This window comes from Bos grunniens, chromosome 18, assembly GCF_055505025.1.
Source record: "Bos grunniens cultivar Pamir isolate PY7600 chromosome 18, Bosgru_T2T1.0, whole genome shotgun sequence".
Taxonomy (NCBI): Eukaryota; Metazoa; Chordata; class Mammalia; order Artiodactyla; family Bovidae; genus Bos; species Bos grunniens.
Genome location: NC_141182.1, coordinates 35,557,890 through 35,580,650, shown reverse-complemented (window position 1 = coordinate 35,580,650; position 22,761 = coordinate 35,557,890). Strand labels below are relative to the sequence as shown.

At 55.4% G+C, this 22,761-nt stretch overlaps 1 protein-coding gene across 2 annotated transcripts; it reads left to right on the top strand.

The window, feature by feature from the left end:
* The first annotated feature begins 851 nt into the window (after positions 1 to 851).
* Positions 852 to 22,723, top strand: SLC12A4 (solute carrier family 12 member 4). Of its 2 annotated transcripts, none has more exons than XM_086351345.1 (24): positions 852 to 1,046; positions 5,988 to 6,082; positions 7,487 to 7,618; positions 11,289 to 11,435; positions 11,522 to 11,576; positions 13,482 to 13,612; positions 14,824 to 15,065; positions 15,202 to 15,416; positions 15,974 to 16,138; positions 16,216 to 16,314; positions 16,601 to 16,658; positions 16,995 to 17,169; positions 17,530 to 17,648; positions 19,082 to 19,180; positions 19,339 to 19,458; positions 19,662 to 19,766; positions 20,019 to 20,187; positions 20,475 to 20,670; positions 20,784 to 20,953; positions 21,040 to 21,171; positions 21,254 to 21,361; positions 21,532 to 21,719; positions 21,857 to 21,988; positions 22,147 to 22,723. In XM_086351345.1, the coding sequence occupies exons 1-24, from the start codon at positions 932 to 934 to the stop codon at positions 22,238 to 22,240; spliced, it is 3,261 nt and encodes a 1,086-aa protein (XP_086207471.1). In that variant the 5' UTR covers positions 852 to 931; the 3' UTR covers positions 22,241 to 22,723. The 2 variants fall into 2 exon arrangements, with proteins under 2 accessions (XP_086207471.1, XP_086207472.1); XM_086351346.1 differs by lacking the exon at positions 852 to 1,046 and adding an exon at positions 5,005 to 5,235.
* The last annotated feature ends 38 nt before the right edge of the window (positions 22,724 to 22,761 follow it).

Genomic DNA, 22,761 nt, shown 5'->3' with positions numbered 1-22,761 from the left:
AGAAAATTAATAGTAAAGAAATAAATGGCTTGGGTAGATAGCATCACCAACTCAGTGGACATGAATTTGAGCAAAGGGAGATAGTGGAGGACAGAGCAGCCTGGTGTGCTTCAGTCCCTAGGGTCGCAAAGAGTCGGACATGACTTGGCGACTGCACAATAACAAAAAGGAATCCCCAGGAGGTGAGACAGAAAAAGATAAAATTGAGATGAAAGAACTTGGCTAAAGAATCCAGTGCAGCGTCTGAAGAGGCCCATGGGGCTGGACGAGGGGGAATGGGTGTCCTTACTTCCAAGAAGGAAGCAGCCTCTAGTGAAAGGGCACGGATCCCCCCAGCAGCCTCCAACAGAGAGACACTGTCGGGTGGGCGAAGGGATGGGATCTTCCTGGGGCTCCCTCGGTTTCCAGGGACGCGGAGGAGAGGTGGAAGACAGAGACGATGAAAATGGGGATAGGGTGCCGAGGAGGCCCCTGGGCGGTTCTTGAATGAGCTCTGGGCTCCTGCCTACTCTTCCCCGGCCCTGCATCACAGAAATGTCACTGAGCGCTCGCTCACTAGGCACAAAGCTCACCTCGTGCCTCACCTCAGGAGCCCTCGTCAGCCCCAAGCGCATTTCCTCATTTTACAAGCACTGCATCTGAAGCTCAGAGAGGGCGGGTCACCGCCCGAGGTCACACAGGAATCGGGCCTCCCCAGGGCGTGGAATAGTACTCCCGCCCCGGGGGTTTCACTTCTCCGGGGCCCCCCTCAGGGAGGAGCCGGCCATGAGCCCCTCCTGCTCCCCGCCCCCGAGGGGCGGCCCGGGGGGCGGGCGGAGGAAGTGAGCGCAGCGGGGAGGAATGTGAGCGGGCGGGGCGCGCCGGCCCGGAGCGGCGGGGACAGCCGGGCAGGCGGCCGGGGCGGCGGGCGCGGCGGGGCCGAGCGCGCGGGATGCCTCACTTCACCGTGGTGCCGGTAGACGGGCCGCGGCGCGGCGATTATGACAACCTCGAGGGTCTGAGTTGGGTGGACTACGGGGAGCGCGCCGATCGGGAGGACGCGGACGGTGAGGGGCGGTCCGGTGGGGTCCCGGGCCGGGGCGGAGAGCGGGCCATGCGGGACCGGCTGGCGCACAGACGCCGGGCCGTGCGCACACACGTCGATGAGGGCCCAACTTTTCTTAAGACTCCTTCGCCGCTAAACAGTCCCCAACTCCTCGCGCTCAGACACAATTTTCCTGGGCCCCCGGCGCCTGCTGTCGCGGTCGGGCCTCCCTCCTCACCCCAGCTCCTCCCTTGAGGGCCGCGGGCGGGGGCTGCAGACGTGGCCAGGCCAGCGGGGCCGCCTGGGGCGCCAAGAGCGCTGAACCTCCATCTCTGGCTCTTCCCGCCTGGGAGCGACATCCAGGCGGGACCCCAGCCCTCTCACCTCCTGCCAACCGCCCCTAACCTCTTCTCGTCTCGCCTACACTTTTGTGCTTCAGCATCTCTTTCCCTAAAACCACTCTGTCTCCTCCGCTCCCCTCCCCTTCTCCTTCCTCCTGTGTGCAGCCCAGCACTCCAGTCCCCTCGGAGGGAAGCCTGAAGGGGTCTGTGGGCCACTGCCTGAGTGCTACATGGATCCCAGCTTACATCTGTAGGTACAGTGGACACTCCACCCGTGTGGAGCACTCACACGGGACCAGGCTTGTCTAGGCACTTTACCTGAATTAACTCGTTTAATCCTCCTAATTTCCCGCCCTGGGATAGGTAGTGTTACTCTCTATTAGGAATGAGTGAAGTGAGGCATGGAGTAGTTATGTAACTTGCTCTAGGGGATTCAGATCGAGGGTGGGAGACTCCAGAGCCCTCTTAGCTGTTAAACTGGGCCTGAAGGTAAACCTGGCTTCCCCCTCCTAGGTGCCTGCTCTTGACTTTCACCATCTCTTTCCCCAGGAGGCCCCCAGGGCCCTGTTCTTGCAGGGCTCACTCTTGTGTGAACACTCCAAGAACTTTTGTCTGTGTGTGCAGCAGCACATGCATGTGTAGTTGTGCTTGTGCAAGTGTACAGCTGTGGGGTACCGCAGAGCCAGAGTGGGGTCAGGATAGCACATTCTTGTGGGCTACGGTGATGAGGATGGTGATGTGACTGATGACAAATGCTTGGTCTGTTACTGACCGTGATGGAGATCTGCAGGGGACATGCATGTTGGTGGCATGTGTCAGGTGATGTTATCTTGATCTGACTTGGATCTGTCTCTGATGGGGGCCTGACTGAGGTGATCCACGCTTCATGTGGGTGATGGCTGTAGGTGTGTCACTTGATTGCTGTGTGTGGAGATGGCACAGCGCAGTGGCATGGGCTGCTGGACATCATGGAAATTTAAACAGGCTTGACAGCTTGTGAGGGTGTACACACCTCAACCCCTGCTGGCACCTGCCCCAGCCTGGTACCAGTGGACAGAGCAGAAGCCAGCAGCCACCCCTGCTCCTCTGATAGCCCTTGGAGGCTCTCTCTCCCCAGAGGCTGGGTTGGGCTGGATCCCTAAGATCAGCCTGGACCAGCAGGTAGGCAGAGCGAAGCCCAGCCTCAGGCTCCGCCTTGGCCTCTCACAGGGGACTATAGGGAACTGGCTCCCTCACATTGGCTGAGTCCTGCCAGGTCCCTCCAGGCTGGGCCAGCTCCTCCCACTATCCCCCCCACCTCCTCTTCCTCCCTTTCAGCCAGATCGTGACTGTGTCTGCAGTATGGGGGACATTCTGCACCCTGGTGAGTGGTTATGATCCTTCTAGTTGGGGGCTGCAAAGGGTCAGGGGCACAAAAATAGTAACCCTGAGGGCATCTCATGGGACTCCCCCTCCCCTCCGTCGGCCTGGTATCTGAATCTCTCAAGGCCCATACCTCTGTTCCAAGGGCATAGATGGACTTGTTCATCCAGCCCACCGTGGCCTGTGGGCAGAGGGCGAAAAGGTTCTAGAGGAGTATCCCTGGCAGATACCTGTACAGGGATACCCGGAGTGTCACCTGGATCCCTGCTTGCAGCTGGCGCATTCACAGCTGCTGGCCAGAACACACATATCAGAGGCAGCCCCCAGGCCCAGCCTTCATGCTGTGGTTCACCAGGGGTCTCAGGTGGCATCTGAGTAGCTTTGGCCTGGCAGGCATGCCCAGACCTGCTCTGGGATTTTTGGAATAGCTGAGGGCAGTACAGATACCCAGGCACTGCTTACACCCTACCTTCCCCCAATTCCCATAATCCCATGGGAGCGGTCCTTAACTGAGGCAGTTTTGGGGAACTCCATGGAATCCCTGCTGGGTATCTGGCACCAGGCTGTCCCTTTTCTGAGGCATTTAGGCAGTTGGAAGAGTGGATGTTATTAGCTCTACTTCATAGGAAAAGAAAGCAAGGCAGCACAGAGAGGGTAAGCAGGTTGCCCTAGATCACACAAAGGGAGGCACAGGAATCCAAGCTTGGCTTCTGGCCACTGAACACCAGGAGCCTTGGATATACACATCATGGTCAAACTGCAAACCCCAGACACTCTTTAGTTGTGGCCTGCACTGCAACCCTGGGATGCCTCCTGGGATGGAAGGGGGTCCTAAGCAGGAGCAGGGAACCCACAGCTCAGCTCTTACCTGGATCTAGGGGATCCTGGGATCCAAGTTTGGCCCTCTCACTGAGTCACCTTGCCTCTGAATCTGAGCTTTACATTCTTTGTTACTAAAAGAGGGTAAATGATACCTATTGGAGTATTGCTATGAGAACTAAAGGTAACCTTTGGAAGGGCTCTGAGCTGCCCTGGCATCATGGCTGAAGGGACAAGGGATCGACTGGGTCTTGCAGGACCATCCACAGGCATTTTGGGGGGACTGCTATGTGCTCAGCTCTGTTTTCTAGATGCTAATACAGTACTTAGGTGAGGTTAGGGTTAGACAATGGCAGTGGTGGTGGGGGGAAGGCTGCGGTGCAGGAGTTTAGAATGATTTATCCTTTACTTTCAACCTACTTCCACAGAAGGGTCAGAAGAGATAGACAACAAAAATTCCTCCCCAAAGGACTCTTACTGTAAGAAAGATCAAAACCATGCAGAGGAAAGGGGCAAGGACTCTGAGGCAGATGGTGAGTGGATCTAAGAAATAAATTTAGCTTAGAGATTCCTGGCAGCCAAGGCAGAAAGGGAAACAAGATGAGCTCTTATAGTTGCCTTTTTTGGACAGAATAAAGCCTCTAACTTATTCAGGGAAGATATTTTTGTAACAAAAATCTAAGTAGTTTTCGGGGACTTCTCATTGAAGGACCATCCATGTACTGGGTTTTCAGGTTTTTCCTGTGACTCCTTATCCTCATCCTGAACAAGCATCAAGGGCATAGCAAATGTCTTAGGGTGTCTGAGTAGTTATGTGACCACCTCCCCCCACCCCGAGGCTCTAAAGTGATTCTGTAGGCTGGCCTCACCTCTCACTATCTCTGTCCACTTTGCCCTTAGCACTGACCTACACACAGACATGTAGCTTCTGGTACTGAGCTGCTTCACTTACTTAGCTAGTCCAGGTTCCTAGAGGCGGTGATATACTTTTTTTACATCCTGTGGGAAGGAACAGCTGATTTTGCCCCAGAAATGGTCATCAACATGCTTTACCTGTCAGTCTCTTGGGGCAGTAAAGAATCCACCGCAGAGCACCTGCTGAGTGATTGTTGGCTCAGAGAAGTTAAGTTTCATATTGATGGCAAGAGGATGTATCAAATGGAGGAGGCGTAATTCAGTATTTTTCACCGCAAACAAGAGAGATGGATTGGGGGCTATTTAACAAGAGAAGGTTGCCAGGTAGCTCTCACAAAACCAGGCATGGCCAAAATACCCCATTAGTCTGGATCAGTGAAGATGCTTCTGTTGGCCACCTCTATCACAGGACACCAGGCCAACACTGCTGCTGTAGTCATTGCCATCCAACACCAACGTGGCTTCTTTGAACCAAGATGTCAGCTGTGAGGCCTTCAGCCACTCCCACCAGTTTCCAAACTGAAGGGTTTTTTTCTCCTTTAGCAACTAGAAAAGGGCTCTTGGTGTCTTCTGCCTGCTTCATGGAAAGCTGGGAACGTCACCCACTGAGACTCACAATGGAGACGGTTTGGAAAACGAAAGAGTGGATGCTGGGTGGCCAGAAAAAGAGGCCCAGTTTTGAGTGTTGAGGCAGCCGTATTAAAAGAAGGTGCATCTGGCTCCTTTCTGTGAGGTTTCCTTGGTGCTGAGGCCCTACCTCACCGGCCTGAGGGGGTAGGTTGATGTGGGGACTGGCCACACGCCTAGTTTCGGGCAAGCGGCTGGTATCTGGGGACAGGGAGGTAAACAAGCGAGTCCTGCCTACAGTCCTTGCCGAGTCCCACACCACCTGGTCAGGCTTTCGTAGGGCTTTCCCAGACGACCCTAGACAGCTCTGGGCGCCCACTTCCATACACTGGACAGTCTCCTGCTTGCCGCTCCTCCCGGCATGCCTCAGGCGGCCCTCAAGAATGCCGTCCCCAGGCGGTGCGTGATGGGGTGGCTGGCTGATCATGGCGGCAGAAGGCGCCATGTGTGGCTTTCTCTATGTGGAGGGTAGCTCTTGGGGGAGCCCTGAGGACACTGAGCCCTTGGCACCTGGCACACTGGGTATTCCAGAAGGGCTGGGAAAAACGGGAGTGTGTGTCTCAGGGGTGGTCTGAAGGCGGGCCTTGACTGAGCCACGCCCTTCTGCAGCAGACTCCGCCCCTTGGTGTTAACAGTGCTGAGCTAGTGCGTCTGGGCCCTTGGTTCCTGTGCCCCATGCTAGATGACTGTTCGTGCTGGGTTTTGATCATTGGCCAGTCTGCCAATTCTGGCTCTTTCAAGGAGGCTAACAGGGTATGTTGGGGAAACTGAGGCCCAGTATTGTTACACTGGTCCCTAAAGTGCGCCACAGAGATGACAGCAGGCCTGCTGGGGAGAAGTGCATGCTGGGAGCTCAGTAGGCAGCCCCTGACTAGGATTCTGTTTCTCTCTTTCTACAGGACATGGCAACCATAAAGAGAGCAGCCCTTTCCTTTGTCCCATGGAGGCTTCCAGAGGAAGTGACTACCATGACAGGAACCTGGCACTGTTTGAGGTAGCTGAGGAGCCATTTTGGGCTATGGGTGTGGGCGCGCAGGGACCTGTCAGGACCTAAGCCTTAGCTAAGCAAGCCGGCTGGGTGTTGTGCCTCTTTATGTCTGGGCTCCTCCTCCAGTCTCTGCTTGTCTGTCTCACTCCTTTGGCAGCCAAGCTGCGGTTCTCTTGGCCCTTTCAATTGTAACTGCTTTCCCAGAGGCCTCTACCCCATTACTACCTCCAAGAGTGTTTACCTTTGACTTCCATGCAGCCCCTCAGCAAGTTCACCACCTCTCAGGATTTCTAACTTCAGGATTTCCTTTGTCTCCTTCACATCTGGGACTTTTCACAGTCCACAGTTCTTCCCTCTCCTGTGAACTCTTCCTTGTCCTTCCTGATTGACTCCTCCAACTCTAGCCCCATCAAGTTCACCAAGACCTGGTCCTTCTCACCGAATCTGCCCTCTCCATATCTATAACCTAAGTGGATCTCTCTTTGGAAACATTCACAGTCACAAATTTTGTGATCTCTCTTTGGAAGCATTCACAGTCACAAATTTTGTGACTTTGGCCTTGAATTTTATCATTTTCAGACTCAAATCAGAAGTTGGCTCTGAATTGAAGTCATGGTTTAGGCCCCTAAGTTCTGACCCACACCTACCCACATTCTGTGCAAGTCTCGTAGGCTCTTCAGTCTCCATAGACTTTCAAAGACCTGCATCTTCACTTCTTACTCCAAGCCAGTTTCTCTTTGTGTGTAGGGTCAGAAGGGAGTTGATTGATAGGGAAAAACTAAATGTGGGAACAGGCAGGTGGAGACACAGTGCTCAGGAAGCTGTGCTAGATGCTGTGCCATATCTTGAGCCCTGGGGGGCCTCTTGACTTGGCCTCTCCCAAAGATGGGCTAGGGGGCTAGGATCCCACCTTGGGGATTGAGGTGGGTTATTCACAGGGTGTGGGGAAGACCATCCAGGAGGATCAGGGTTTGGGCAGATAAGAGAGACTTCACTTGTCCCAGGCATCTCTCTTTCGACTCCTCTTTTAATTTCTTTGTTTCCCTGGGATCACTAGGGTGGCTATTGAGCACAGATGTGAGTTCCAAAGGCCTACTCATAGCTGGGAGGTGGCCAGCCAGAACAGGCAGGATGAAGTGTGCCGGTCGCCTGTCTGCCCTGCCCTTTCCCCTGAGGCAGGTAGTTTTGCAAATGGGCTGGTAGTGATTGAGCCAAGGTGGGGCAGAGAGAAGTGAGTGCTGGGGTGGGGCACCCACACCTGCCCAGTTGGCTGGCTTGGGCTTCCCCAGGCAGGAGCCCAAGCCTGCCTCAGGGCTTGGCAAGGGACCAGAGGCCAGGCTGCTGGCTACACACAGGTAGCCTGGTGCCAGTTGGGCCCATTGTCAGAATGCCCTGTGGCTCTGTTTACAGGAAGAGCTGGACATCCGCCCAAAGGTGTCATCTCTTCTGGGCAAGCTCGTCAGCTACACCAACCTCACACAGGGCGCCAAGGAGCATGAGGAGGCTGAGAGTGGAGAGGGTGCCCGTCGGAGAGCAGCCAAGGTGAGCTGGTCAGAGAGGCTGCTCCTAGGAGGACAGAATCAACACCGTGGAGTTGACAGTTTCCCCACGTAGCTATTAGCATCCCGGGGAAGTAGGTGCCAGGTGTGGTGAGCATGGAGGATGGGCACTGAGTACTTTGGGCTCAAGGAGGCTTCAAGGGCTGGGCTGAGGAGAAGCCCCTCAGGGCAGAGAACCAGGGAGACCCTCAGAAATAATGGTGGGAGCGACCACTGCCTTTACTTAGGCCTGTGTGTGTGCGTGTGCGTGAGGCATGCTAAGCAGTGGGCCAGGGTTCTTGCGTGTCATCTTCACAAAAAATCTGTGAGGCAGTTTCTGTTATCATCCCTGCTTTACAGGTGAGGAAACTTGAGTGTCAAAGATGTTACGTAACTTGCCTAAGGTGACTGAGCTAAAGGTCAACACATAACACTGGGAGACTTGTGGGTTTCCTGTGAGGTATGTGACTGTGTAGAATGCCAGATCACTGGCATCCCATCAGGATGGGTAAGGGTGTTACCTTTGGAACTAGGAACCTTGGGGCTATGTGACCTAGAGCAGATGACTAAACCCTTCTGCCCCTCTTTGTTGGCTCCATTGGCAGACCTCTCCAATAGCCCCTTGGAGTGCTTAGACTGAGGGTGATAGGAGTAAAACATTGCCTCCTGGGGCTTCCCTATCTCTCTCCTGGTCTTATTCCTGTTCACTCTCCAGGCCTCTGGCCCGCCAGTCGTCCTCTCTTTGGGATGACTTTGTTGTTGTTCAGTCGCTTGGTTGTATCCAATTCTTTTGCGACCCCATTGTAGCCTGATAGGCTTCTCTATCCATGGATTTCCCAGGCACGAATACTGGAGTGGGTTGCCATTTCCTCCTCCAGGGGGTCTTCCCAACCCAGGGATCAAACCCACGTCTCCTTCATTGGCAGGTGGGTTCTTTACCACTGGAGCCACCAGGGATGACTTTACCCTATCCCTAACCTGTGTGATGGGGCTCAGATTAACCAAAGGCTAGGTTGTTTTTTTCCCCCTACGTATTCAGTTTAGAGGCAAAGCAGCTTCTCTCCACGTCTCCTGACTCCCTGAGGTTTGGGAAGCAGCTGTGACCCAAAAGGAGCTTGGGTCTGGCACTAGCTGACCTCTTGCTGGAGGTCAGCACAGGCAGGAGGAGCCCTTGGCTAGAATAAACCGCATCCCCCAGTCTCAGACCTGCCCTTGAGATTTGGGCAGGTATTTGAGATTGCCCTTGAGATTGCCTTTGCCCTTGAGATTACTGAGGTGGGTGAGGAGAGAGGATCGACCAGGCAGCTGTGCACCCCTCATGTCACTCTTCTCGGAGGCAACCCAGCCCACTCTTGAGAGAGGACAGCTGAGATCTTGGGGTCACACAGACCTGACCCTCACCCTATCCTGTTGGTTGTGATTTTGATGATATTTTCTGAACTGCAGATAGCAGAGAACTCTGTTTATCTCTGGCTATCCCTGTTTAGCCCTGCAGTGAGGGGTGAGATCCGTGGGTAAGAGTCTCCTCTCTGTCCTTTCAGGCCAAGTCCAGGAAGCCACTGGCTGGGAGTAAAAAGGTCCCTAAGAAAGGCTAGAGTACATCTCAACAAGGTGTTCTGGGTTGGTGAAGGGCTGTGGTCCTTTGGCCTTATGAAGAGCCCGTGAGGGTGTTGGATTCCAGCCTCAGCTTACCTGCCAGCTTCCCTGGCCCTGGGTTTAAAGAGGCAGAGGATGGCTGAGTGTCCCAGCGCTAGTAGCTGTTTCATGGAGAAAGGAGGAGCCTGGTCAAGTCCACAGCAAATCAGGAGAAAGCTAGGGAGCTGGGGCCAATGAGCTGTGGTCCTCACCCAGGCGGGTGTGAGCAGGGGCCTCAGAAAAGAAAAGCTTAAAGCCGGAAGGGTGGGCCTTCAGCCAGACCACACCAAGACCCAAGGCAGCCTCTCCATGGCAGCCGCTCTGGCTGTGGGCTGGTGACTTTCTGAGACTGCCAGAGGTTATTTAGAGATGCAGAAAGCATTTCCGACCCTGCCCTTTCCCATACTGCCCTTTTCCCAGAGTGACTCAGCCTTGAATGGGGAGGCTGGGAGCTGCCACTATCCTGTGGGTGGTCCAGGACCTCTGAGAAGGGCTCAGTCAGAACCCACATTGAGATGTATCCATCACCTGCTCTGTGCAGGACAGCTTGAGAGACCATTTGTTTTTACTTGGGGCCCTCCCAGGCCCTCCTGGGGTCCTTTAGGCTGTGCACGGATCCTGCACCTGGCCTGGGCCCTGGAGAAGAGTTCCTGTGGCCACAGAGTTCTTTCTCCCACCCTGGCTCTAGAGCAGCAGGCTTTGCTGGAGGCTCTGGTGGAAGCTCTTAGGACCCCACAACTCTGTGCTGTTCTCATGTGGGGCTCAGTTCTTCAAGAAGGTACCAGCCCTAACTCTGTGCTTCAGCATTTGCCCTGGCCTCTTGTTTAGCCCCTACTCTGCTCTTAGGTAGTTGAGAAATCCTGCCTGGATGTGCCCATTGAGACAGACTTTCCTTACCTGCCCTCCAGCCTGAGTCTCCACTCTATATGCAGGACTTTCTCAACAGGTTATCCCAGAGGCCTTCTAAGGCATCACTCACTGGGCTTAGGAGCACCTTTTGAGTACCTGCAGGGCCTGCTGATGACAGAACAGTGAACAAGCCAAGTTTACTCCACTATGGTCACTCAAGTGAACAGTTACCGTGACCTATTGTGACCACTATGATAGAAGAGTATATCAGATACTGAGGGAATGCAAGAGGAAGTACAAACTCCACCTAGGGCAATCTGGGGTAACTTCCTGGAAGAGGCAACAGTTAAGTCTCCTGAAGGTTTAACTGAAGAGGAATTTGCCAGGCCGTAAGGCAGGGATAACCATCCCAGGCAGAGCCTAGCACATGCCCTGGTTCAGAGGCTCTGAGGGTCTGATGTTGTCTGGGGCCGAGACTGACAGAGGTGATGGGGCATGCCTGGTAGCCCAGGCCAAGGAGCCTGGCCCACCCTGGATTACAGTATAGACAATGCAGAGGAGTTTTAGTAAGGATGATGCGACTGGTCTTGATTTTCAGAGTCCTGCTCTGGCAGCAGAGTGGGCTGGAGCATGGAGAGGTTAACAGGCATAAGAAGGCACTATCCAGGTGCCCCAGGTGTAGCGTCCCAGCTTCAGGGGATCAAGACCAAGGCAAGGCAGACTGATCTCAGGGCACCTTGAGAGGTACACTGGGCACGACTTACTTTCCCCTGGACTGGATGGGAGTGTGGGAGAGAGGGAGGGTCAGGAACAACATTTTAGACTCTGACCTGGGTACAATAGGGCCTGCTGGCTGAGAAAGTGGAGGTCTGATGTAGACGTCACTTTCTGGAAGTGTGAAAGAGAGGAAGGGAAGGTAGCAGGACCATGAAGGGGAGGTGAGGCTCAAAAGCTCACACATAGGGTTTGGAAAAGAAGCAGGTTTTGTACCTTCCCACTCCCCAAGTGTTTCTTAATGTATGAAGGTCAGCACGGATATCCAGTCAGCTCGCTCTCTGTATCCCCAGGTCTCCATTTGGGATGTCCTTCTCCAGCCTGTTCTCTGGCTGAATACCCTGGAGGTGGGGGACAGCCAAGCAATGAGGGGCCCCTCTGATGCTCCATCTCCCCCCTCCCCTCCTGCTCCATAGGCACCCAGCATGGGCACCCTCATGGGGGTGTACCTGCCCTGCCTGCAGAACATCTTTGGGGTTATCCTATTCCTGCGGCTGACCTGGATGGTGGGCACAGCCGGCGTGCTGCAGGCCCTCCTCATTGTGCTCATCTGCTGCTGCTGTGTGAGTATTCTGGGGGGGGGCAGGGCCACGGCTGCCCCACAGAGCCCGCCCAGCTGAGCTGCTCACCTCCGTCCTCCTTCCCACAGACCTTGCTGACGGCCATCTCCATGAGCGCCATCGCCACCAATGGCGTGGTTCCAGGTGGGTGAGTGCCATTCAGGCCTGAGGTGGGGAATGGGCCCAGAATCCCCCTTGACATGCCCGGAAACACTCATTCCCTGTCCCCCAGACAGTTTTCTGGTGGGGTCTTAGTCCTTGAATCCGGAAAGTGTCACCACTTAGGAGCATCCCTGCTTGATAGAATTTGAGATCGCTGTTGTTTTATTTGTTCGGGGTTTGTTTTGTTTTGTTTATAGTATAAAAGTAACTTTTTAAAGTGGGTGCTGGGGCTGATGAAGAAGGTGATAGGGCATTCTTGGTGACCCAAGCCAATGAGCCTGGCCCACACTATGGATTGTAGGGTTTTCCATGATGAGACTGGACTTGGTTTTCAGAGACTCCACTTACTTATTTATTTAGCCATGTATTTATACCTTCCCTGTGGACTCCTGGATACTTATTTTATTCTTTGGTTCATAACCTTAGTATTATCATTTAATTTTTTGCTTGCACTGTTCCACTTTGGCTATTTGGCTATTCAGGTTGGCTCCTGTGTTTGAATCCTTTTTTATTTTTTTCAAATAACAATTTTATTAGTATTAGTATAAAAGTAATAGGGGAAAAGCAATATGTTTACCAGAAGAGGGATTTAAAGTATAAAAAAATGTAGAAAAAAATTGAAGAGTACCCATAATCCCACCATCCTGAGTTCATAACGATTAGTTAGCCTTTTGGTCCATGGTTTTAGGGTCTTATAAAGTATTGAGATGTATTGTTTTCCCCAAACTCTGTGTGTGTGTGTGTGTGTGTATTTCTCAAATGCTGAAAACAGTTTATTTGGTTTTTTAAAGCAGATTGATATTATCTGTGATTGTATGTGATTGTATGTGATTATTCTCCTATTCTCTACTTTTTCACTGTTGTAAACATTGTCTTGAACAGTCTTGCACAGTGATCTTTGTTCATGCCCCTGGCAGTTTCCTTAGGAGAAGGTCCTCAGTTCAGTTCAATTGCTCAGTCATGTCCGATTGTGACCCCATGGACTACAGCATGCCAGGCCTCCATGTTCATCACCAACTCCCGGAGTCTACTCAAACTCATGTCCATTGAGTTGGTGATGCCATCCAACCGTCTCATCCTCTGTCATCCCCTTCTCTTCCCACCTTCAATCTTTCCCAGCATCAGGGTCTTTTCAAATGAGTCAGCTCTTCCCATCAGGTGGCCAAAGTATTAGAGTTTCAGCTTCAACATCAGTCCTTCCAATGAATAGGACAAGGTCCTAGAGGTGGGATTACAGCGTGAAAAGGAGTAGCCTTTTTAAAGCTTCTTGATCCTTGTTCCCAGATTTTTCACAGATAAGATTTATCAGGAGCAGTTTCAACCAGAAGCATGGGATGGCTCTTGTCGCCTGCACCCTCACTGGCCCTGAGGCCCAGGGTTGACTCAGTCTTGCCAGGAGTGTGAGACTGTGATGGAAGCACAGATTCAAGGCAGGAGAGTCAGCCATGGACAGTTACCCTGTGGCTGGCCCTAGGGGCAAAAAACTAGATAAGATACAGTCCCTTCTCTGGTCTGGAGGGTCAACTAACAGAGTTAGTTAGCCCTTGGGAAGGGTGCGGTGTGCTGAGATAGGACACAATTAGCCAGGGGAGTCAGTGGGGACTGACCTAACTCCACTGAGGCTTTGCTGTGGACCTAGAGCTTCCCCAGTAGAGTAGTCATCTCACTGGCCCATGCTGTGTGTTGGAGTCAAATGAAATCAGGTCCACTCCCAGCCTGGCCACTTATTAACCATGCTATCTTAGGCAAGGTTGTCTAAACCTTCTGCTCATTTGTAAATAGGAAAAGCAGTTCCTGTGCCCCTGGATGGTTGTGAAGGGTTGTCATGGGAGAGGCCCTCTTGAAGAAAAACCAGCCTTGACCTGTTGTATGCTTTTTCTGTTATAGCTGGGGGCTCCTATTTCATGATCTCCCGCTCGCTGGGGCCAGAATTTGGAGGTGCCGTGGGCCTGTGCTTCTACCTGGGAACAACATTTGCGGCAGCCATGTACATCCTAGGGGCCATTGAGATCCTGCTGGTAAGTCAGGCTAAGTCCTGGCCGTTTCTGTTCTTGTCAGAACAGCCCCTTTCCTATAAACCCAGGCTCTTCATGCTCCCCTCACGTCTGGTCCAGATCTAGGGCTTACAATGAGGAAGGCCTCTCTGAGAGAGAAAGATCTTTGTTCAAGCCAGTCTCCCCTTCAGCCCTTTCCCAGTTTGGATCAGGCATGGAAGGGGCCTGGCAGTCTTCACCTTGGCCCTGGGTGTTCCAGCTGCCCAGGCACTATTTCAGCTGTGGCAGGTGGTCTGTGAACTACCGCCTATAACGCTGTGATGGATCTCGGTGGTGATGCAGAGCCTGTCTCCCGGGCTCATGTGGGCTCTGTCCAGCTCTGTCTCCAGGGTTCTGTGCCAAGGCCTCTCAGATCCATCTTATCCTCTTACCGAAATCAGGGAAGTCAGTACCCTCTCTTTGGGCCCCAAGTGTGCTCTGACTCAGCTTCCTGCCTCCCACTGGACTGCCCTGGTAGTGGGGAATGAGTGGGAGGGGCAATGGGGAACATAGTTTAACCAGTGCCCGCCCCTGGGCAGCCAGACAATAGACGTTTAGAGGAACTGCCTGCCTACTTCCACCTCCAGATCCTCTGTCTGTAGTATAGAGCCTATTCCTGGATATTCTAGGGGTTTTATTTTTGTTTTTCTATTTCCCACATTCCTACATTTATTATCTGGATTTCTTCTGTAAGGAAGTTTGTCCTTTTTCCATTTGTTTATTTATTCAATCATGTATTTATATCAGTATGGACTCCTGGATATTTATTTTTATTCTTTGGCTCATAATCCTGTACTATCATTATTTATTTTGTTGCTCCTCAAACTATTCCACTTCTATTTAGCTATTCAGGTCAGCTCCTGTGTCTGGATCCTTTTATTTATTTATTTTTTTCTTTTTTGTAAGTAATTGCTTTATTAAGATATATTTCACATAAAATTCACTGCTTCCCAAATAACTAAGTGGTAAAGAATCTGCCTGCCAACGCAGGAGATGAGGGTTTGATCCCTGAGTCTGGAAGATCCCCGGAGGATGAAATGGCAACCACTCCAGTATTCTTGGCTGGAGAATCCCATGGACAGAGGAGCCTGGCGGGCTACAGTCCATGGGTTGCAAAGAGTTGGACACGACTGAGTGACTAAGCACATACTCCACACAGGAAAATTGAACTTCCTTTATCTGTCTTCTTGTTTCAGACCTACATCGCCCCTCCAGCCGCCATTTTTTACCCAATAGGCACTCATGACACATCGAGTGCCACCTTGAACAATATGCGGGTATATGGAACCATTTTTCTGACCTTCATGACCCTAGTGGTATTCGTTGGTGTCAAGTATGTGAACAAATTTGCCTCGCTCTTCCTGGCCTGTGTGATCATCTCCATCCTCTCCATCTATGCTGGAGGCATCAAGTCTATTTTTGACCCTCCTGTTTTTCCGTAAGTAACCTGGGAGAACCTCCAGGCATTATACTGACATCCCCCCTACATGGATGGTCTTCTCTGTAGAGGCTGCCAGATGGGAGTTTCGGGCTGAGCAGCTGCTGATACTTTTCACCTCCTCCACGCCCCACAGAGTATGTATGCTGGGCAACAGGACACTGTCCCGGGACCAGTTTGATGTCTGCGCCAAGACGGCTGTGGTGGACAACGAGACAGTGGCCACCCAGCTCTGGAGCCTCTTCTGCCACGGCCCCAACCTCACGGCTGAGTCCTGCGACCCCTACTTCCTGCTCAACAATGTGACCGAGATCCCGGGCATCCCTGGTGCAGCTGCCGGCGTGCTCCAGGGTGTGTGCTCCCTTCCACCTGCTTCCCCACCCCTCCCCCCCGCCCCTGCAGCAGCAGAAAGAGGGAACGAGCATGGAGGGACAGGGTAGCACAGAGCCGCCCTTGTGTGGCCAGCTCAGGAATGGAGGGTGGTTCTGGCTGCCTTCCCAGCCCAGCAATGTCCTCTCAGCCCAGCTCCTGGCAGCTAAATTTCGGTTGAACGGAGCCTGTTTTGGCCAGTGTCCCAGGCCTGCAGCAGCCCCCCAGAAAATTCTGGCAGCCCCTCTCTCCCCAGCCACCAGCCCCTGACCCTGCCTGGGATAGTTCTCACAGGAGCCATAAAGGGCCTCTGTCTCAGAGGCAGGCAGTGGCGGACAATGGCAGTTCAGCTACCTTTGCCTTCCAGACTTCTAGCCAGCCAGTCCTTCCCTGTGGCCAGAGTGGCCCTGTGGCTGAAACCACAGCCATCGGGCTGAGGTCACCCCCTTGAGCCCCCAGAACCTCTTACACCTGCAGCCCCTGGCTGGGCTGCCCCAGACTTCCCTGGGGCTGCAGTGGTGATGCGGCCACCCCCACAGAAAACCTATGGAGCGCCTACCTGGAGAAGGGTGAGGTCGTGGAGAAGCACGGGCTGCCCTCCACGGACGCCCTTGGCTTGAAGGAGAGCCTGCCCCTGTACGTGGTGGCTGACATCGCCACATCCTTCACTGTGCTGGTTGGCATCTTCTTCCCCTCAGTAACAGGTGAGCCCTCTTGCCCACCCACACTCCCTGCCCCGACTCCCGAGGGAGCCCCTGAGGGAGTCTCATTGTTTTTGGAGGCATCATGGCTGGCTCCAACCGCTCTGGGGACCTCCGAGACGCGCAGAAGTCCATCCCAGTGGGGACCATTCTGGCCATTGTTACCACTTCCCTTGTCTGTATCCTTTCCCAGGCCTGGCATTGTGGCAGGGGGGTGCGTGGGCAGGAGGCACTTCCTTGTGTTTAAGTCACCGCCTGGCATGTGCAGACACACCACACACGCATGCATGTATACATCAACCCTTACACACGTGCACACATTAAAGGGATTTATTTGTACCTGACATGAAACCTCAGCTGCAGGTGTCCTGAGACTTGGGCAAGGGGGGCCCTGGGGCCCTGCGTGGGGAGTGAGTGGGGGCAACAGTGGCAACAGAGGTCCAGCTTTCCTTGACGTGGCTGCAGACTTCAGCAGCGTGGTTCTCTTCGGCGCTTGCATCGAGGGTGTGGTCCTCCGGGACAAGTGAGTGAGCTGGGCCCCTCCTTGTGGCTGTGGGCTCAAGCTTTTGCTGCCCAGACCCCAGACCCCCTCATACTCGTGGTCCCACACATGTCCTCAGGCTGCTGGTTGTCAGTGGTGGGTCAGTCCTACCAGGACTTTGGCTTCTAAGAGGATGGTGACATCAGATTGGGTCTGGGCTAGAAGGATGGGGGCTGCTGGACTGGCCTCTGCTGAGGGCCAGAGCTCTGTCCCCCATAGCTGTCCTTCTTGACCCTTGCCAGCCCTCACACTGGGTGGCCCCAGCCAGGGTTTCAGGGGCTCCTTGTATGGAGCATGGTCTGAGCCCAGCCCTTGCAGGTATGGCGACGGTGTCAGCAGAAACCTGGTGGTGGGCACGTTAGCCTGGCCTTCGCCCTGGGTCATCGTCATCGGCTCCTTCTTCTCCACCTGCGGTGCTGGCCTGCAGAGCCTCACTGGGGCACCACGCCTGTTGCAGGCCATTGCCAAGGACAACATCATCCCTTTCCTCCGGGTGAGCCTCTTGCACTCCCCCACCATTTGGGTCCTCTTAGCCCCTCATGCTGGCCAGGGAGAGAAGTAGACAGTAAATCCGGGTGCATGCTGTCCTGCTAGGGGCCAGAGCCAGGCAGCCATCCAGGGAGAGCTGCTGTTGGCAGAGCTGCCTGGGCCCAGAAGCCCCAAGGCCTGTCTCCACTCACAGCAGAGAGGCCTGGGGAATTGCAGGGCAGAGTACCTGTCAGGATAGGTTTGGCTGTGACTTGAGCCCCTGAGGGACTTGGAGATGATGGAGGCCAGGCTGTGACTTGTGTCCTGATGTGTGGAATGGGACCAACTTCTTCGCTTCTGACCCCATTGCCCCCGGTGTGTGCAGGTTTTCGGCCATGGCAAGGCAAATGGCGAACCGACGTGGGCCCTCCTCCTGACGGCGCTCATCGCCGAGCTGGGCATCCTCATCGCCTCGCTGGACATGGTGGCCCCCATTCTATCCATGTGAGCTGGGGGCCAGGGCAGGGCAAGGGCCCTGGGAAAGTCTCCTTGCACCCTCAGCCACACCCTAGCCGGGAGCCCTGCCCAGCAGCTCATCTGTGACCCTGTCTAGGGTTGAGGACGCAGCTGGGAGACGGGTCAGGCTGTTGGGGGATGTTTGCCTGGCAGAGCTCAACCTTCTGAACCACTGCCTTCCAGTGCTTACTCAGATGTTTTAAAGAGACCAGTAGGTCCCTTGTGCCTCTGTGGGAGACCCCAGAGCAGGGACGGGCAAGCAGCAATCTCAGCACCCTTGATGAGCCACCACTGTCCCATCCACCTGTTTTCAAGTTGCTTGCTTTTAAAGTTCTGGAGTCAGCTGGGCATTTGAATCTGCCAGTGCCCTGCAGGAGGTGGCAAACACGCAGCAGTTTCCAGGGGTCTCGGAGGCAGAGCTCGTGTCCTCGCTCTGTTCACCTCCACCAGGGCCAGGGCCACTGTGCCCCTCCTCACACACCTTGCTCCGCAGCTGGTGCTCCCTCTTGCTTGTTCCATTATGTCTGAGCCACCCTTCACCACCCCACTCAGCCGGTAGGGCTGACTGAACTCCCGTCCCCCCTGAAGCTGCGCCCCCAGCCACAGCCAGGCCTGCCGGAGTCAGTGCTCCCCTGTTCCCCCAACACACCTCCACCCGTCACTGCCCGGCTCCACCCACACCTGGAAGTATCCTTGCCGCAGTTGTCTCGGGTGGTGGCCCCTTAGTGCCCGTGTGAGGATGTGTCAGCCTTGATGCTGAGGCTGCTTCTCCTGTAGCTCTAACGGGCCTGAGCACTACCCCTACCATGAGAGTCCCTGCCCCCGCCTGCCCTCTCTCGTCAGCCCTGCTGCCTCCTTGTCTGTCCTTCCTCACCCACCAGCTGAGGGTAGAAGTGGGCAGCCACTCCCCTCAGCCCTCTGCCTTTCCTGTCTTTCGCCGGGGGCTCACGCACCTCTTCCATCCTGGTCTCCCACGCCCACTGAAGTGTCCCTCAAGCGTCTCTAATGCAGTGACTCAAAATGGCCCTCCTCGTCTTCCTCTGACCCCCTCTCGCCACACTCATGACAGCCCCTCATCCAACTGGTCCCCCAGGCCAGAGGCCTGGCTTTTGCCTAGCTGTATCAGGCACTGAACTCCCCTTTACACCATCCTCTTCCACAGCTGTTCCCCCTGCCCACAGCCCCCTCGCCTTCTGCCTGGAACATCCTTTGAGACCAGGCTCTGCAGGCATCACCAGTGTCCCATCCACATCTGGCCCTGGGCGTGGGCGAAATGAGGCCAAGACGACCTGCTTGACTGTGCTGGGCAGGGCTGTGACAGTCTCGGCTCCTCACCTAGGCCCAGCCTGGGGAGGGTCTGAGACGTCAGGCACCTAGCTACCCAGGGGGCCGCTCAGTCCCAGCCGTTCCCTGTGCCGCAGGTTCTTCCTGATGTGCTACCTGTTTGTGAACCTGGCCTGTGCTGTGCAGACGCTCCTGAGGACCCCCAACTGGCGGCCTCGGTTCAAGTACTATCACTGGTACGTGCCAGCTGGGCCCCTGAGCCAGGTTCTCCGACACGAGAGTTATGTGGGAAACCATCCTGGATGGGGTTTGAACTTTCTGGGCAACAGTTTCTATTGGTGAAAGACTGGGAGGTCCTTCCCTGACTCTGGCCCTTTTCCCATCTCTGGCCCAGGGCGCTGTCCTTCCTGGGCATGAGCCTCTGCTTGGCCTTGATGTTTGTCTCCTCCTGGTACTATGCCCTGGTTGCCATGCTCATCGCTGGCATGATCTACAAGTACATTGAGTACCAAGGGTAAGTGCGCGTGCACCCACTCGGGTGCTCAGGGCTGCTGGGCTGGGCTGTAGTTGTTGGGTGAGGGGAGCTGAGCCATCCTTCATTAAGCCACCATGGCGCTGGGGTTGGGGGGCTGTGACTTGGGCCTGGTCCCTTCCATCCCACATACACATGGACACAAGTCTTGGAGGGGACTCACCAGCCTTTGGGGGCTTCTGCAGGGCTGAGAAGGAATGGGGTGATGGGATCCGAGGCCTGTCCCTGAGTGCCGCCCGCTATGCCCTGTTGCGGCTAGAGGAGGGCCCTCCTCACACCAAGAACTGGCGGTGAGTCACCCGGGCCTGGCAGGGGAGGTCGAGGTTCTCAGGGGGGCGACCCTGTGAGAGGAGAGAGTCACAAGGTGCTGGCTTCCCTCCCTAGTCCGTGTTCCCTGTCCTGAGCTGCCAGGGGCACCGTCCTGCTTATCAGGCCTTGGATCATTGCTACCTGAGGGGGCCTGTGAGCCAAGAGAGGAGGGAGCTGGGTCCCTGCAGACCTCTGGCCCTGGTCTCAGGCTGCCTCTCCATCTGGCCACTCAGGCCTCAGCTACTGGTGTTGCTGAAGTTAGATGAGGACCTTCACGTGAAGTACCCGCGGCTCCTCACTTTCGCCTCCCAGCTTAAAGCTGGCAAGGGCCTGACCATCGTCGGTTCTGTCATCCAGGGCAGCTTCTTGGAGAGCTACGGCGAGGCCCAGGCCGCTGAGCAGGTACTGCCGGGGCGGGAGTCGGGGGTGGGAGGACCCTGAACCAGACTGGAGATGTCCGGGCTGTAGCTGGTACATAGGGGAGGGGACCGGTCCTGGCTAGCTAGGTGAGAGCTGAGAGCAGGAGCCAGGTGGATATGAAGGTTCCATCTTGCAAGCATGGTCTCTGGGTGGGCACCTTGCCCCCATCTCCTCCCCCACCACCAAGCAGCTCTGTACCCTGGGGCCTGGGCAGGGAACAAAGGGGACATGGATGGCCTTGCCTTCTGACCTGGGTATGTTCCCTACAGACAATCAAGAACATGATGGAGATTGAGAAGGTGAAGGGCTTCTGCCAGGTAGTGGTGGCCAGCAAGGTGCGGGAGGGGCTGGCCCACCTCATCCAGTCTTGCGGCCTGGGTGGCATGAGGCACAACACCGTGGTGCTGGGCTGGCCCTACGGCTGGCGACAGAGCGAGGACCCACGCGCCTGGAAGACCTTTATTGGTGTGTGAGACTCAGGGCCTGGGCTCGACCACATAGGGCAGGGGCCAGGGGTTAAGCGAGGGCAGAGACCAGAGGGTCATGGGCTGACAATCGATAGTGCCCCTTCTCCCCAGACACCGTGCGCTGCACCACGGCTGCCCACCTGGCCCTGCTTGTGCCCAAGAACATCGCCTTCTACCCCAGCAACCACGAGCGCTACCTGGAGGGCCACATCGACGTGTGGTGGATTGTCCATGACGGCGGCATGCTCATGCTCCTGCCCTTTCTGCTGCGCCAGCACAAGGTAGGCCAGGCGCTCAGGCCATGGCGCGAGGGGCTGGGCCTGCAGAGGAGGGCGTGCGCCTGAACCACCACCCTCCCTGGCCGCAGGTTTGGAGGAAATGCCGGATGCGCATCTTCACGGTGGCCCAGATGGACGACAACAGCATCCAGATGAAGAAGGATCTAGCCATCTTCCTATACCACCTACGTCTAGAGGCAGAGGTGGAGGTGGTGGAGATGGTGAGCCTCCTGCCCACCTTAGCCCTGTGGATGCCCCGCTCCACCCCTGTAGCTTGGTCCTCATGGCTCACCGTCTCCGCAGCACAACAGCGACATCTCTGCATATACCTACGAGCGGACACTGATGATGGAGCAGCGCTCCCAGATGCTGCGGCAGATGAGGCTGACCAAGACAGAGCGGGAGCGAGAGGTCAGTGACCTTTTTCAGCTCAGGGCAGGGTCCAGCCTGGGAAGAGGCCATCAAGTGGGGGCATCAGAATGACTCACTGCAGCCCCCCTCATTTCCCTGAGGCTGAGTGATCACTCTGGGCCAGCTTGGCCCCTGACGGCGCTGAGGCGACCTCCTCTGGTTGTCCTCAGGCCCAGCTAGTCAAGGACCGGCACTCAGCCCTGCGGCTGGAGAGCCTGTACTCTGATGAGGAGGATGAGTCTGCAGCTGGGACTGACAAGATCCAGATGACATGGACCAGGGACAAGTACATGGCCACGGAACCCTGGGACCCCAGCCACACGCCTGACAACTTCCGGGAGCTGGTGCATATTAAGCCGTGAGTGCAGCAGAAATGGACCCAGCCATATCCAGGCCGGGGGTGAAGGTGGGATGGGGGCGGAGGTGGGATGGGGGCAGATGAGCCCGGTGGGGTGTTCCAGGGGTGGGATCCATGATCAGCCACATTATCTGCAGGGACCAATCTAATGTGCGGCGCATGCACACGGCCGTGAAGCTCAATGAAGTTATTGTCACACGCTCCCATGACGCCCGCCTGGTCCTACTGAACATGCCCGGCCCCCCCAAGAACAGCGAGGGTGATGAGAACTGGATCCTTTGGTGGGGAGGTGGGCAATGTATGAGGTCAGGCTGGGAGCTCCTGTCCCTGGATGCCCTGGGGGTTTGCAGGGTACCCCAGCTCTGCTTGATGGGCTAGACTTCCCTGGGTGCTTCCGTGGGTGCTGCTTCCTTGACTGATGCCCCACAGACATGGAGTTCCTGGAGGTGCTGACTGAGGGCCTCGAACGAGTGCTGTTGGTACGTGGCGGTGGCCGTGAAGTCATCACCATCTACTCCTGAGCCCAGTACAGACTTGTGGCCTAGAGTGAAGGTGTCCAGGGTAACACACAACCCCCCTCCAGCACCCACCTGCCAGCCCCACTTTGCCTGGCCTCACCCTGGACCCAGCTTTACTAGGTCTCCTTGGAGACTGGGCCCAGACCTGGCCATGGAGATGGATCCGAGGTCCCTCAGGACCCTGAGAGGTTCGGGGACTTGCCCGTCCAACACGCCAGGATGCCTGTCCTGACTGGAGAAGACTGGTGGGGGCTGACGTGGGGATTGAAGGCAGCTGGCCCGGGAGCGCTATTTATTGCATATTTATTGTTTGGATGTCACCATCAGAGAGGAGGGGAAGGGTGACGAGGGAGGGATCCGGCCCAGCCCGCCTGCAGGAAGATCTGACTCAGCTCCTGTGGGCGGGGACCCCCACCAAGCCAAGTTGAATGGAACCAGCCAGCTGAAGCCTGACTTTTTTCAATAAAACATTGTGTACTTCTGGGCCTCCCGCTGCCCCAGCTCTGTTTCCCCTGGCACGGGGG

What these genes read in the sequence shown, in the direction of transcription:
- SLC12A4 (XM_086351345.1), top strand. Translation starts at nt 932, where the DNA reads ATGCCTCACTTCACCGTGGTGCCGGTAGACGGGCCGCGGCGCGGCGAT. An exon ending in TGCTCATCTGCTGCTGCTGT is followed by an intron (nt 11,436 to 11,521) that starts GTGAGTATTCTG and finishes TCCTTCCCACAG; the next exon opens with ACCTTGCTGACGGCCATCTC. An exon ending in AGCTGCCGGCGTGCTCCAGG is followed by an intron (nt 15,417 to 15,973) that starts GTGTGTGCTCCC and finishes CCACCCCCACAG; the next exon opens with AAAACCTATGGAGCGCCTAC.